Here is a 13,838-nt window from a genome sequence, read left to right as displayed (position 1 = left end):
TCACCGGTGAAGTTTTCTGTAGGATCTAACCTTCATGTTTGCACCTTAGTTGGTCTTTTTCACTTTAACAAACTGTTGTCCACTTGAATGAATCATTGGAGGAAGACAAACAGAGCTTCAGTATTCTATTCCCCAAGGGCTCACTTGTTTTGATTCCACTGACTGATTGTCTTCTGAATGACTAGACCATTCCAAAAACCAGATAGTATTTCTACTTCCTTGCTTGTTTTCATTTTAATCTGCCTGAAGACTGTGTGGATCCTTCTTCCGGCTCATTTCTTCACAACATTTCTTCACTGAAGATGATCTGTGTGGGTTATAGGGTTCTTACTGGTTTCAGGAATGTTGAAGGCTTCTTTTCTGATTCCAGCACACAGACATTCCCACATCAAATTTTTATCACTGCAACAAAATACCTGGGGTCTATTTTGACTCTTGGTTTTAGAGGGTTCGATCACAGCCAGCTAGTTCCATTCCATTTTATGATGTAGACAAACACACTTGCATATAGTCAAAGGAACCTGTTCATCCTCATGATAGCCAATCAGGTGTGCATGAGTCAGGGGAAGCAAGGGGGAGAGGGGAAGGGAACGGATGGAGGAGGGAGGAAGAGGGATAGAGATATTCTACTGTATTCAATGGCACAATCCAAGTGATCTTGTTCCTTCAACTGGGCCCAGCGTAGTCTCCAACAATGTCATTAGCTTTGGGGACATTTCAAATCAATCTAAATCTATTTTAATAAACTGTTTTAGTGGTTTCGATTTGTACGGGCAACTGTGGGCATGAAGGAAGAAGGGAATGTGAAATTTGAGATGCCAGAGGCGCATACTAAGCCATAAGTCCTCAACAGACGCCAATGAAATTTGGGTAACCAAGTGGAATTCATCATGAACCAAGTTTTAAAGGGGAACAGAAACTTCTGTTGCCCTTCTTCAAAATGGTTTGTGCAGAGTATTATGTAAATAGAAATATTTTTGCTTTACTCATTCTATCTTCACCTCATTGTTATTTTTATTTGCAGAAAGATGTCGACAAGGAGTTCTATTTGTTCCCCACCGTGTTTGATGAGAATGAGAGTTTACTCTTGGATGATAATATCAGGATGTTCACAACTGCACCTGATCGTGTGGATAAGGAAGATAAAGACTTCCAGGAGTCCAATAAGATGCACTGTGAGTACTGCATCTACTCCACCTGCCCAGGCTACTTCAGTGGCACATGTGTAATAGTACCAACTAAGCCCAAAGTAAGCAGCATCTTTCATTAATTATCAATAAACAATGTAGTAGTGCTGCTAAGGCAATATCTTTGGTTATAAAAATACCTCAGAATAACTAGATATAACAGACATACTAATATGATGAATGTGCCTTTTAAAAAGTTTGTTTATTGAGAAGGGAGAGAGGAAGGGAACTAGGGAAAGAGGAAGGGAGGAAGGGAGGAAGGGAGGGAGGAAGAGATAATGAACACATGCCATGGTGCCTGTGGGGGCCAAAACAGGTCAGTTTTCTCTTCCCAGAACTCGGGTTTGGTGGGCTTCCCAGCAAGGGCCTTTGTCAGCTGAGCCATCTTGCTGGTCCCTGCATGTTTCTTTGTGTTTCCTAGATTAGCAGCCTCAGCTGTGCCCAAGAGTTTGTGAGCACAGCAAATTCTTGGACCCATTTTTGAGTTACTGAATTATAAACACTGCAGTAAGTCCTAGGAATCTGTATTTAACAAATCCTTAATTGATTCCAATGACATGCTCTATTTGAGAATAATGGACTATATGCTATTCTCATTAGTAGCCCAGTAATGACAGATGTCTCCTTTTATTTTTTTCAATGATCTAAAAATATAAACTCTTTCATTATGATTCAAAAATATGAACTCTGCCATAATAATTCCCATGCTTGATTGCTCATCAAAATCAACTGACAACTTTAAAACTCCTAAGACCCAAGGAAATCTGCATCATTTTTACTTAAATGAGGATGAGTATCAGATTTTTTTATGTTTTAACTAATTTATATGTGATTAGTGTTTAGAGACGGTGGGCTAATTGTTCCAAAGACCCACATCATTCAGAGAGAACAGTAAACATTTACTATGGTTGGTAGAAGTAAAAAATTGTAAAGTTTCAGTGCCAATTAATAGTTTTTGCTATTTGGGTTTTGGTTTTGATTTTGTTTTATGCTAGAATGATTCTACCCACACTACCCACAATCCTTTCAATATTATTTTAAATTCTACATTTTGCATTTTGGACTTGTCAAGAATGTCATCTTTTGGAAACAGCAGTGAGAGAAATTTTCCAGCACTAGATTGTTCCCATTTTCCAAGATGAATTAAGGAATTTTTCATGTAAAACAACAAATACATTCCCAGTGTGTGACACTCAGAGTAAGCTGTTATTACTCACAGTGAGAAAACCAGCTGAAATCTCATTCCAGCAGAAAACACTGAAATCCCCAGTGAGGTAGGGACACAGACAGAACTTCATGCTCTGTTAACTCAGACCTGCTCCCTGTAGCCAGAGACTGTTCTGGAGACAGCAAAGACATTTCTGACATAAGCAATGGGCAGGTTTGAAAGTGTCCTTACATTAGGAAGTCACATTAAGAATAAATCTTCATTTAATAGGATATGTTATCTTCAACCCCTTTTCTCCTCCCCACTCCAATGCTTGCAGCTGTGAATGGATTCATGTACGGCAATCAGCCTGGCCTCACCATGTGTCTAGAAGATACCACTGTGTGGTATTTGTTCAGTGCTGGAAATGAGGCTGATGTTCATGGGATATACTTTTCAGGAAACACATATCTGTCCAAAGGAGAAAGAAGAGACACTGCAAACCTCTTCCCTCATACAAGTCTGACCCTTCTCATGAAGCCTGATACAGAAGGTACATTTCTTTTATTGGTCAGTGTCTTAGTTAGGGCTACCAGTGTTGTGATGGACCATCATGTCCAAAGCAAGTTGGGGGTGGTCATTTGGCTTACACTTCTGTATCACTGTACATCACTGAAGGACATTAGGACAGGAACTCAAACAGGGCCAAAACTGATGCAGAGGACAAGGAGGAGAGTTGCTTACTGGCTTGCTCCTCATGGCTTGCTCAGCCTGCTTTCTGATAGAATCTCATATCATCAGCCAGGGGGTGTCACCACCCAGAATGGCCTTTGACTTCCCCTATCAACCACTAACTAAGAAAATGCCCTATAGTTGGATCTTATGAGACACTTTCTCAACTGAGGTTCCTTTCTTTCAGAGGACTCTAGCTTGTGTCAAACTGACATAAAACTAGCCATGACAGTAAATTTTATATAGTTCTGGCTGAAAATCCTATTGAAAAACATATCAGGTGACAAACTCTTTCAATGCCTCCCAAACCAAATATCCTTCCTATTTATGGGTGGAAGAGGAGGAGATAAGTAGAGAGAGAGAGAGAGAGAGAGAGAGAGAAGAGAGAGAGAGAGAGAGAGAGAGAGAGAGAGAGAGAGAGAGAGAGAGAGAGAGTATTCCTTGTTTCAAAGAGCAGAATCTGAGAGATGGTTCATTTTCAATCCTTTTAAAGGTAACGGTGATAAAGCAGGTTAGAGAAAATGACTCCTGCATGTGTTCAACATGTAAACTTTCATTATGTCTCTACAGTTTTGATGTGGAGTTGACTTCTAACTGCTTGCAACTAGGTATTCTAAATGAGACCAGTAGCCCTGCATATTTAGACACATCTGTGGGCCTGGTTCTCAGTGGGTAAATTATATTAAAACAAAGATGAAAGAACTTCAATCCTATCATGAAAATATACTAACTTGCTTTTAGCCACACTTGATTCACTCTGTGATACTCAAGATCAGGTAACGGTAAGCCCATGAAAGCTAAAGCAAGAAAAAGGGGTGATGGCTAACGAGGAGAGATATTCTCTCTTGAGACAGAATGAAGTAAGGCCATAAGCTATGCACACATCTGTAAAGTTCCAGGCAGAGGGAAGAGCTGATGGCCAGAGACAAGATACACCCCTCGCTGGTTCTTACAACAGTGAGGAGATTTCTGCCATTGAAGAAAAGTGAACAGTGGGTGGCATGAGGGTCAGAGCTGCGGGAAGCTTTGTGATCTGAGGTAATAACTGATGCTAAGTAAGTGTGAGAGATAAAAGCGCTGAGCAAAAAAGTATTGATTGATAACTTTTCTATTTTTCCACTCCAGGGACTTTTGATGTAGAGTGTCTTACAACAGATCACTACACAGGTGGTATGAAGCAAAAGTATACTGTGAACCAGTGCAAGCAGCATTCGGAGGATCCCACGTTGTACCTGGGAGAAAGGACATACTATGTTGCAGCAGTGGAGGTGGAATGGGACTATTCTCCAAGCAGGGCCTGGGAAAAGGAGCTGCATCATTTGCAAGAACAAAAGTAACTTTCCAGTCTCAGATTGCCAAAGCGCTCAGCTGTAATTTTAGGTCTCCTTTTCTTAAAGAGTTACACTAACCCTTAGAAAAAGCAACAGCTCTATTAAGCAATAGCAATGCCCACTTTCTGGGACTCTGTGCTCATTCACCTGTACTTCTCTTGGCATCACAGGATAACTTCCCTTGACCTATTCTGATCCTGTGGCATCATTGCTTTTCTGATGGACTGTCACTCACCTTCAAACCAAATTGAGAACAGTCACAGTGTTGCCTCTTTCCCCCTCTTGATTTTATTTCTAGTATAATAATCAGTCATTCCATATTCCTTATTCTGCTGTACACTTCTTAAATGCTTAGCAGTTCTTTCTTCTAAGAACTTAAAGGAAAATAGGTTTAAAGCCATTATGTCACCGACACTGAAAAAAACTAAAAAACAAAACAAAACAACAACAACAACAAAAACCAGTAAGAATAAATTCAAGCCATGAATGGCCACAGGAACATCAAAACCATCTATCTCAGCATTATATAGCGTTATCTGATACTTCTAGGTTCCCCCCCTTTTTTTTTATTTTCCCAGGCATGTCTGCTCTATCATGTCATTTCATCAGGTGACCTCATGTTCACATGATCTGGGGGATGAGGGTGCACTGTGGGACAGGTAGGCCCAGAATGCCCAGGAAAACATTCTGGCTAGCAGTGGCTAACCAGATAGTTTGGTTTCCGTGATGAGTGCGATCTGAGATAGAAAGGACTAAAAGGTTATTTTGTGATTTGGATAGTGGTTAAAATAAATCATTAGTTAACTAAAACTTTAGAAAAAGAAAATGACCATAAAAATGTGCTACTATTGACTGGAAATACTGCATTAATTCCTGATTGATTGAATCTGGATTTCATAACATATTAGAGTGGAAAATGTGATGAGATGATTTGATCAATGCCTCTCTTTGGGGGTATAGCAATTAAGTCTTCCACAGACAGCATTGATTGAAAGGTCAGCTTAGCTAGGCAAGAGTCAGGGCCAAGACTGAAGCAGCACACTACAGAGTCCTCTTTATATGACACCTTGCTATTTCTAAAATCAACTGTTTTTCTTACTGGGGTGGAAGACAATTTTAAATGAACATAACTGTTCACAAGAATTTTGACTCAAAAATTAAAACAATTTCTTTTCTTTTGCAAAAACAAATAATAACCTACATTGATTTGTCTTTTCTAGTGTTTCAAATGTGTTTTTGGATAAAGAAGAGTTTTACATAGGTTCAAAGTACAAGAAAGCTGTGTATCGGCAATTTACTGACAGTACGTTCAAAGTACAGGTGAAGAGAAAAGATGAAGATGTGCACTTGGGCATCCTAGGTAAGGTGAACAGCCCCATCCTTCTAGCCTTGGGTTAGCAACAAGAGCTTCCTGCAGCAACAGGCATCCATGTATATAGATTGCTGTAGAGTGATGCCTTTTCCTTGTCAGCCACTTGCCAGTCGCCTGTGCTCTGCCGCGTTGTAGTCCCCAAATAACACACAAGACGCTGTATTAATTATGAAGCTGTTGGCCTTGCTTGTTTCTTACTGGCTAGCTCTGACTTAAGTATTTACCCCATAATTGTTAATCTAAGTATTTCTCTTACCGGAGAAGTTTCCGGGCTTCTTATCCCTATGGCGGTTACATCTTGACTCCCTGTGTTTCTCCTTCCCAGAGCCCTACTCGACTCCTAGTCCCACCTATCTTGCTTCCCTATTGGCCAACAGTGCTTTATTGACATATACACAGGACTTCCCCCATCAGATTGCATTTTTCTAGTTCATATATCAAAAATATTTTTAAAAATCGTTGAATAAAAAAGAGAATTTTGTGATTGCTGAAGCATAAATATAATATCACTTATTTCTATCAGGAATAATTTATTAATCCGTACACTGATAAAATTATTTATACTTAGCCAGGTGGTGGTGGAATAAGCCTTTAAATTCCAGCACTCAGGAAGCAGAGACAGGTGGATCTCTGAGTTCAAGGCCAGCCTGGTTTACAAAATGAGTTCCAACACAGCTGAGGCTACATAGAGAAGCCCTGTCTCAGAAATTTTTTTTTTTACTGCATGCCTATAGCTTTGGTGAAGTTCCTAGAAATTACCTCCTAACCAAAACCTTAACCAAACTCTTCTTGTTACCACACACCCCCTGCAAAAAGAAGCACAACTATTTACTTGAAAAGTAAGATGTAATTAAGCATAAGAAAAGATATATATATACATATATATACATATATATATATATATATATGAAAAATGTGTTTCCTTACACTGAGTCAGGGGGAAGTTGCCTCTAGGTTTTCAGGAGCCACATTAAGGCAGAATGTATAACCTGCAACCCATGAGGTGCTGAACTCCTCAACCTTTCAATACTTCCCCAATATCACAGTTTCCCTAGTGAAGTACTTTAGAGCAGTGGTTCTCAACCTTCCTAATGCTGCCACACTTTCATACAGTTCCTCATGCTGTGATGACCCCAAACTATACAATTATTTTCATTGATACTTCATAACCGAAATCTTGCTACTGTTATGAATTGTAATGTTACTATCTGTGTTTTCTGATAGTCTTAGGCAATACCAATGAAAGAATCATTCAACTCCTAAAGGGGTCCAGACCCACAGGTTGAGAACTGCAGCTCTAGAGCGAATGGCATTGTTGAGGGTGACAGGAATGCATGTGACAGGAAACAGCTCTAGCTGGCTAGAGAGCAGAAGCTGTAGGACCAGCTTCATCCTTACCCGAACAACCCTTTGCCTGGAAGTCCAGACACTGAGCCCTAAAAGTAAACTGTGCACAGCAGATCCTGGCCTGCCACCAGCTCTCTGTATTAGAACTCTGACCCTCAGAGGATTTTCAGGCAACAGTGTCTCCTAGAGTTCTAGATGACTTCATATTTAGAGAAGCTCTATCTAGTGTTTTTATGTACATCCTCTGGGACCAGCTCAAAGCCATGGGAGGAAAAGTTACCTGATTTTTGTCTTTGTCACTAACACAGAAATTCAAAAATACAAGACAGTAAACTAATTTTCCTTTTTACTCTTACCAGGTCCACAAATTCATGCAGATGTTGGAGACAAAATTAGAATTGTCTTTAAAAATATGGCAACCAGGCCATATTCAATACATGCCCATGGGGTGAAAACAGAGAGTTCTACAGTTGTTCCAACATTGCCAGGTACTGAGGGCAGAGGGATGTATCATGCAGATATTATAGCCACACCATAAGTGCCAGCTTCTGTAAAGAACAGTCCTTCTAAATGAGTACGTTGTGGGGGTTGTAAAGATGGGGAGAGAAGACGCAGGGACCAGCTCTGTGTGGGTGACTGAGTACAAGTATTTTGTACCAAACCAATTTGCAGAAGGGCTGTAAAAAGAAGCATGGAAGTACCCAACATTTACAAACATGGAAGAGTGAATTAGAGAGATGTTCCCTCCACTCAGCTAGAGCACATTTGAAGTAGCATCTGCTACACTGTGGGGTAGAATATTTATGTGGCAGACTCTCAAACAATGTCTGTGGTTTTGAATTTAAAGCCTAGATCTTTGCTTCAGTATCTGGCATGTCCCAAGAGATCAACAGATGTTTAATTAAGATAAAAATTGTGATACATTATGTGCACTCAAGTACAAATTAAAATTATTTTACAGGAAAGGGATTTGTTTTTAAAACCTATCAGGTCCCAAATATATCAAACAACAAAAAAAGAGTACTCTGTAGAATTACTCTTATAAATTTAAGGAAAAAGAGAGCAAAATTTTCTCATTTGAGCTTCTAAGAAATACATAGATACTATTGAGTTGTAACCAAGGCTATGAAAAAGACTCATCAGAGTAAGAGAGAAACTGGTGTTATTTTAGGTAGGACAATCAGTAGGCCTGGACACTGGTGAAGACTTAAATGATAAGGGACGTGCAGCTCAGGTTAATTGTGGGGTAAGATTCTAGGTCTTTAAGTGGGAGCATGCTTCATGTCTCTTAGAAATGGTGAGGAGCCCAGAGATGAGAGCAGACTGAAGAGGGAACAGAAAGGTAGCAGATGGGAACCAGGGAGAGAGGAAACTGGATGGAGTAAAGGCCTGTGAGGCTATGACTAGGACTCAAGGTTTTATACTAAACACTCAACCTGAGGATTTGAGCTAAAGAGGATTTATCTTATTATCAATTTTTAAGAGGCTCTTCTGAGTGACATATGAGTAAGTGACTGTGGGAGAGAAAAATGGCAGCATTAAAGATCAGTTAAGGAAATTCTGCACCAAACGGATGAAAGAAAAGACACCAGAATTAGAATTAACAATGAGACTAAACAGAGGAGGGGGTAAGACGTTCTCATACTGCAAGTCTACTTGACTGTGATACCAAAAAGTCCTGCTGAAAATTGAGCACAGTCTTATGGTGACTTTGGGAATCAATCCCTGGTGACAGAGCAGGTTGGAAGAGCAGCCTATGGAAATAAGAGTGGTGGGCAGAGGTGAGACAGTGAAGTGCTACATTTACATTTTATGTTCTTGGTAAGAAAGAATTTCTGCTTAGATAAGGTATGATAACATTGGGACTAAAAGTGATGGCTTGAGAAAAGGGAGAAAAACCCACAGATCCCTTCAGAACAGACCTCAATTCTTGCTTGATTCCACAGAGTATTACTCTGACAGTACTATGTTCATGGGGTATGGTAAAGTCTATCTAAACAAACTAGACAGACGGTTGACAGGACCGGTGCATGAAAGTAGTCATAAGTCAAAGTCTGTGGACAGATATACAGGAAGTTCTGAAGTAACTGGTTAGATTGGAGGAGAGCCAGGAGTACATGGGAAGAGAGTCATGACAAAGTAAGGGGGTAGAGTCACTGACTATCTTCAAAACAGCAAGAACCAGTATATGTCTTGCTTGTGACAGAATAGTGACAAAGAAGCACATAGTGTGACAGAATCAGATAACAACAGAAGTAGAGAGAAGTGGGAGAAATCAGTGACCTTCAATGGTCTCATGGCTCCTTGTAAGGAATCATCAGCTCATTGAGCAAAACAGTGAGAAGGAAGCAGGAAAGAAGGGGAAGGGGAAGCTGAATCTACAGGGCAGCATCAGTACAGAAACACCATGAGCAAGGTGCTGAGGTGGGGAGTAACCACATGGTATCTGCAGATAAAAAGATATTAATGGAACCTAATTCAGAGTAAGGAAAGATGGATCCACTCATTTTCTTCAAGCTATGACATTAGAATGACAAGCCTCTGACTTTGTTCTGACAAGTAAATGAGAGCTGCTTAATTCATAGTAAGTATATGATTACATAAAAATACCTTAGTGTATCTTAGAACTGAACTCCAGGGACATCAAGGTGGTTAAATGGGTAAAGGTGCTTAGCCTGATAACTTAAGTTCCATCTCCAAAACCCACTCTCACAAACTATGCCAACTTTCATGTACACACACACACTCATAAACATACACTCACTAAATTCCTGAAAGAATTTTGACTACTATTATTTTTAACATGTAACTCTCGATTAATTTAGGTGAAACTCGCACTTATGTATGGCAAATCCCAGAGAGATCAGGTGCTGGAGTAGAGGACACGCCTTGTATTCCATGGGCTTACTACTCAACTGTGGATCAAGTCAAGGTAAACTTTAAACATTTGTTCCATAAGAGTTCTCCAGATAGAGAGACAATTGAAAGAAGAGAAAGCTAGAGTTTTCCTGTGCTCCAATCTATGTCAAAATCCCAGGAAAATAAGTTGCTCTGTAATCTATTTCAGTTTGCATTTTTAGTTTGTTTGCTTTTAAATATACAGTCATAGTTATCTCATTCTGGCTGATTATTGCTAACACTTGATAAAAATTGCAATTTTCTTTTGCTATGAAAACATTAAGTGCAAAAAGTAAGATGTGCAGCTTCAGAATTCTTTGTTGTAATAAAAAGCAATCCCAACAGGCAATCAGAACTGTATGTATGTATTGTTCAATAAAATATCACAGAACCAAAAATCCCCAACAACCCTCTCAAGTGAGATGGTACACTGTTCTGCAGAACAAAATCTTGATCAGAATCCCTTCTGAGTTTCTGACATGTCAATACAGCTTCATGCTGGGTACCTCCACCTTAAATTCCCAGACTTAAAACCTAGCACCTTCTAAAGGGGTCTTCCTCCCCTCCATTTCCTGTTGAAAAATACCAGCAATCTAAGTACTGCTCTGTCCATTCATTCAAGCAAGAACTTTGAACCACTCAGCTAACCCAGATAATTTGCTCCTACAATTGCCCAGCCCACTTCTCTCCATTTTCACACTTCAGTACTTTGTAATTTGTCTCAACTGCTGCCTCCAAGGCTCCAGACTTTTCCACGTCTTCTTTCAATTGACCAATATAACTGGACTAAGATGTAGATTTACTGTTGTTCTCTGTCCAGTGTTTCAGAGGCTACTCATGACATTGCCTGAATTTCACTAGTACAGCACTAATACAAGAATGATATGAGACACAATCTGCCATCACAGACACCTGACCACACCAAATGCCTCAGACGTTTAAGAGTTAATTGTGGCCTTTCACATAGGTATTCATTAGTATTCTGTTTCTCCAAGACAATGGACAATTTCCTTGGCTTCTATTCATTTCTCCTACAGCAAAAGGTTTTGTTTCATTCAGGTTCAGCCATGGATTTATAGTGACTGGCTCATCCTGATAAGTCCACAAGCGTATGAAATAAACAAGCAACACTATTCATCCAGGTAGATCATGAGTTAAGTCATTTTTTAAATTTAGGTTCCACATCACTCACATGACCTACCTACATTTCATCATTGTTTCAACTTAACCATTTCAAGTATGAAGATACTAAAGTGGTGGTTTCCCTTTGGGCTAGGTATCCCACTAAAACCAATCCCTTCAGAACTGCTGGGAAGATGGATAAGGTCCTGGCTCTCTGAAATGCTGACCAATACTTCCAAGATAACTGCAGTTTCTGCTTGTTTTCAGGATCTCTATAGTGGACTAATAGGCCCACTGATTGTTTGTCGGAAGTCTTACATGAAAGTATTCAATCCTATAAAGAAAATGGAGTTTTTCCTTTTGTTTCTAGTATTTGATGAGAATGAATCTTGGTACTTAGATGACAACATCAAAATGTACTCTGACCACCCAGAGAAAGTAAACAAAGAGGATGAGGAATTCATAGAAAGCAATAAAATGCATGGTATGAGACACTATTCTAAACCACTTTCCTATTTTACTCCCTTCTTCTTTCAAAGAAAATCATGTTGTAGGGCTGTTTTATTTAAAAAATATTGTAATGTAAAAGTCTACTCAAAATCAAAATAGAGCTATGTTTACTAATTCCTCTCCCAATTCCAAACCCTCGTTCCCTTTTAAATAAATTCACAATTAGGATTAAGGCTCTTAATAAGAAATAACTTGAAAAGTAGCAGTGATATTGGTGAAGTAAGCTCTGTCATGTTGACCTAGTAATCATTCCTGAGAAGCCATTATGGGTTTAAACTATTCTGAAATGTATCAAATTTTCCTCAGCTATTAATGGAAAAATGTTTGGAAATCTACAAGGCCTCACAATGCATGTGGGAGATGAAGTCAATTGGTATGTGATGGGAATGGGCAATGAAATAGACTTGCACACCGTACACTTTCATGGCCACAGCTTCCAATACAAGGTAAGAGCCACCCACAGTAGTCGTTCTTGCTCAGTTTAATATGTTTTAATTGAAGTCAAGAATGCATTTCATCAGAGATATCTATGAAAAGGGGAAGCTCAAACAGCACTGCAGTCTCACTGCTATACCAGCCTCCTCACATCTTGGATTAGGTGAATTAACACTTAGGTGTCAAGCAACTCACATCCCCAGAACTACTACATAGTGAAAGCAATGGTCCTCTTAGGATACATTTTCCCCTGTTTTTAAACTAATGTTGAAATGCACTGGTTTCCAAAAGAAAAAGGCACACTGCAGAATGTCTATTTTATAATCTGTACTGTTTTCTGTACATATACCGTACTGGGCTTTCAATATCATTTACATGGAAATATGCCAGTGACAGGGGTTGAGAATGCCTGAACTGTCACTATTATTTAAATTCTCTATCTGCTTCCTGTATACTATCTTTACCTTACAGTTTCATAAACAAGATAGACTACCATAGATCCAAGCACAAGTTAGTTTGGCTGCTTTGTGTAGCTCAAGTCTCTGACAAAGAGGCAAGCCAGAATTATGGTATTGGACGCAGTCACCCTGACTAATCAATGTCCTCTTTCACATCTTTCTTGATGGCTCAGAGTGATGAGGCTTTAGGTTAGGACCACAGATTTCACTACACAAAATATGGAGGGATTCATTTTTTAATGTTTCTGTTTTTTCAATATTTTGAGCTGGCCAATGAAAGGCTACTGAATAAACTTTAATATTTATCATTTTTCTAATAAAGCACAGGGGAACTTACAGTTCTGATGTCTTTGACCTGTTCCCTGGAACATATCAAACCCTAGAGATGTTTCCACAAACACCTGGAACCTGGTTACTCCACTGCCACGTGACTGACCATGTTCATGCTGGAATGGAAACTACCTACACTGTCTTACCAAATCAAGGTGAATATCCAGATAGTAGCTCTAGGTATATATTGTGAGTACAATTAAGATTCTTGCTCTGTCTAAATACATCTTCCAGTATGAAGTCCTTATGAACTGGCAGCCCTGATGTCTTCCTTCTCTACCTCTAAACAGAATGTTTTAGTGCTAGGTCAGTGGGATATCATTTACTTCATCTAGAATGGCATTGACTGTCTAAGTGTACAATGAACACCAACTTTGCAGTGTAATCACACCCAAAGCTGGTGTAAGGGAACAATTACATTATTTCTTTTAACAAGAACGCAACATGACTTATAAATGAACATTTAGAATTTAATTTTTCTTAAGAGAAAACATTAGTACCTCCCACATCAAAGAAGCAAGAACCAGCCCAGTATAACTTCAGTCCCCACCCAGAACAGTTCTTTGTGTGCTCCCAGAGAAGGTCTGTTTCTAAAGGACCTGGGAAAAACTAAAATTTAAATTCCTTCTTCTTCAACTCTTACATGTATAAGTGTACACAGACATCTAGACACACACACTTGCACATACACAGAGCACAGAAAAATAAGCAATCTTTTTGTGAATACATAACAACAACAAAAAGTAAAATTCTAGCACTGTACTTGAGAATTTTAGGAATAGAAATGGCTAAGTTACATCCAGAATATGATTCTTCTTTAAAAATAATAGAAAGGAGTGGGCATGTATGTTCATGTGTGTGCATGTTAGTATGAGTGTGTGTGTGTGTGTGTGTGTTTGGTCCTAGGGACAGAGACAATGGTTTTGCAAATGTTAGGAAAGCATTTTACTACTGAGCTGTGTTCCTATT

At 39.2% G+C, this 13,838-nt stretch overlaps 1 protein-coding gene across 3 annotated transcripts in view; it reads left to right on the top strand.

Annotated features, from left to right (window-relative positions):
- Positions 1-13,838, top strand: part of LOC101844412 (ceruloplasmin) — a 52,647-nt gene that overhangs the window by 21,879 nt on the left and 16,930 nt on the right. For all 3 annotated transcript variants that reach the window (XM_040754641.1, XM_040754642.1, XM_040754643.1), the window contains exons 10-18: positions 1,025-1,175; positions 2,675-2,887; positions 4,192-4,399; positions 5,618-5,757; positions 7,476-7,604; positions 9,942-10,048; positions 11,404-11,620; positions 11,953-12,092; positions 12,862-13,024. In XM_040754641.1, the coding sequence (XP_040610575.1) occupies positions 1,025-1,175; positions 2,675-2,887; positions 4,192-4,399; positions 5,618-5,757; positions 7,476-7,604; positions 9,942-10,048; positions 11,404-11,620; positions 11,953-12,092; positions 12,862-13,024 (1,468 nt within the window). The remainder of the gene's footprint in view (positions 1-1,024; positions 1,176-2,674; positions 2,888-4,191; positions 4,400-5,617; positions 5,758-7,475; positions 7,605-9,941; positions 10,049-11,403; positions 11,621-11,952; positions 12,093-12,861; positions 13,025-13,838) is intronic.

The sequence above is a fragment of the Mesocricetus auratus genome, unplaced genomic scaffold (assembly GCF_017639785.1).
Source record: "Mesocricetus auratus isolate SY011 unplaced genomic scaffold, BCM_Maur_2.0 Super-Scaffold_100011, whole genome shotgun sequence".
Lineage (NCBI taxonomy): Eukaryota > Metazoa > Chordata > Mammalia > Rodentia > Cricetidae > Mesocricetus > Mesocricetus auratus.
Note: the sequence above shows the minus strand (reverse complement) of the source record. Positions and strands in the feature narration are given on the sequence as shown.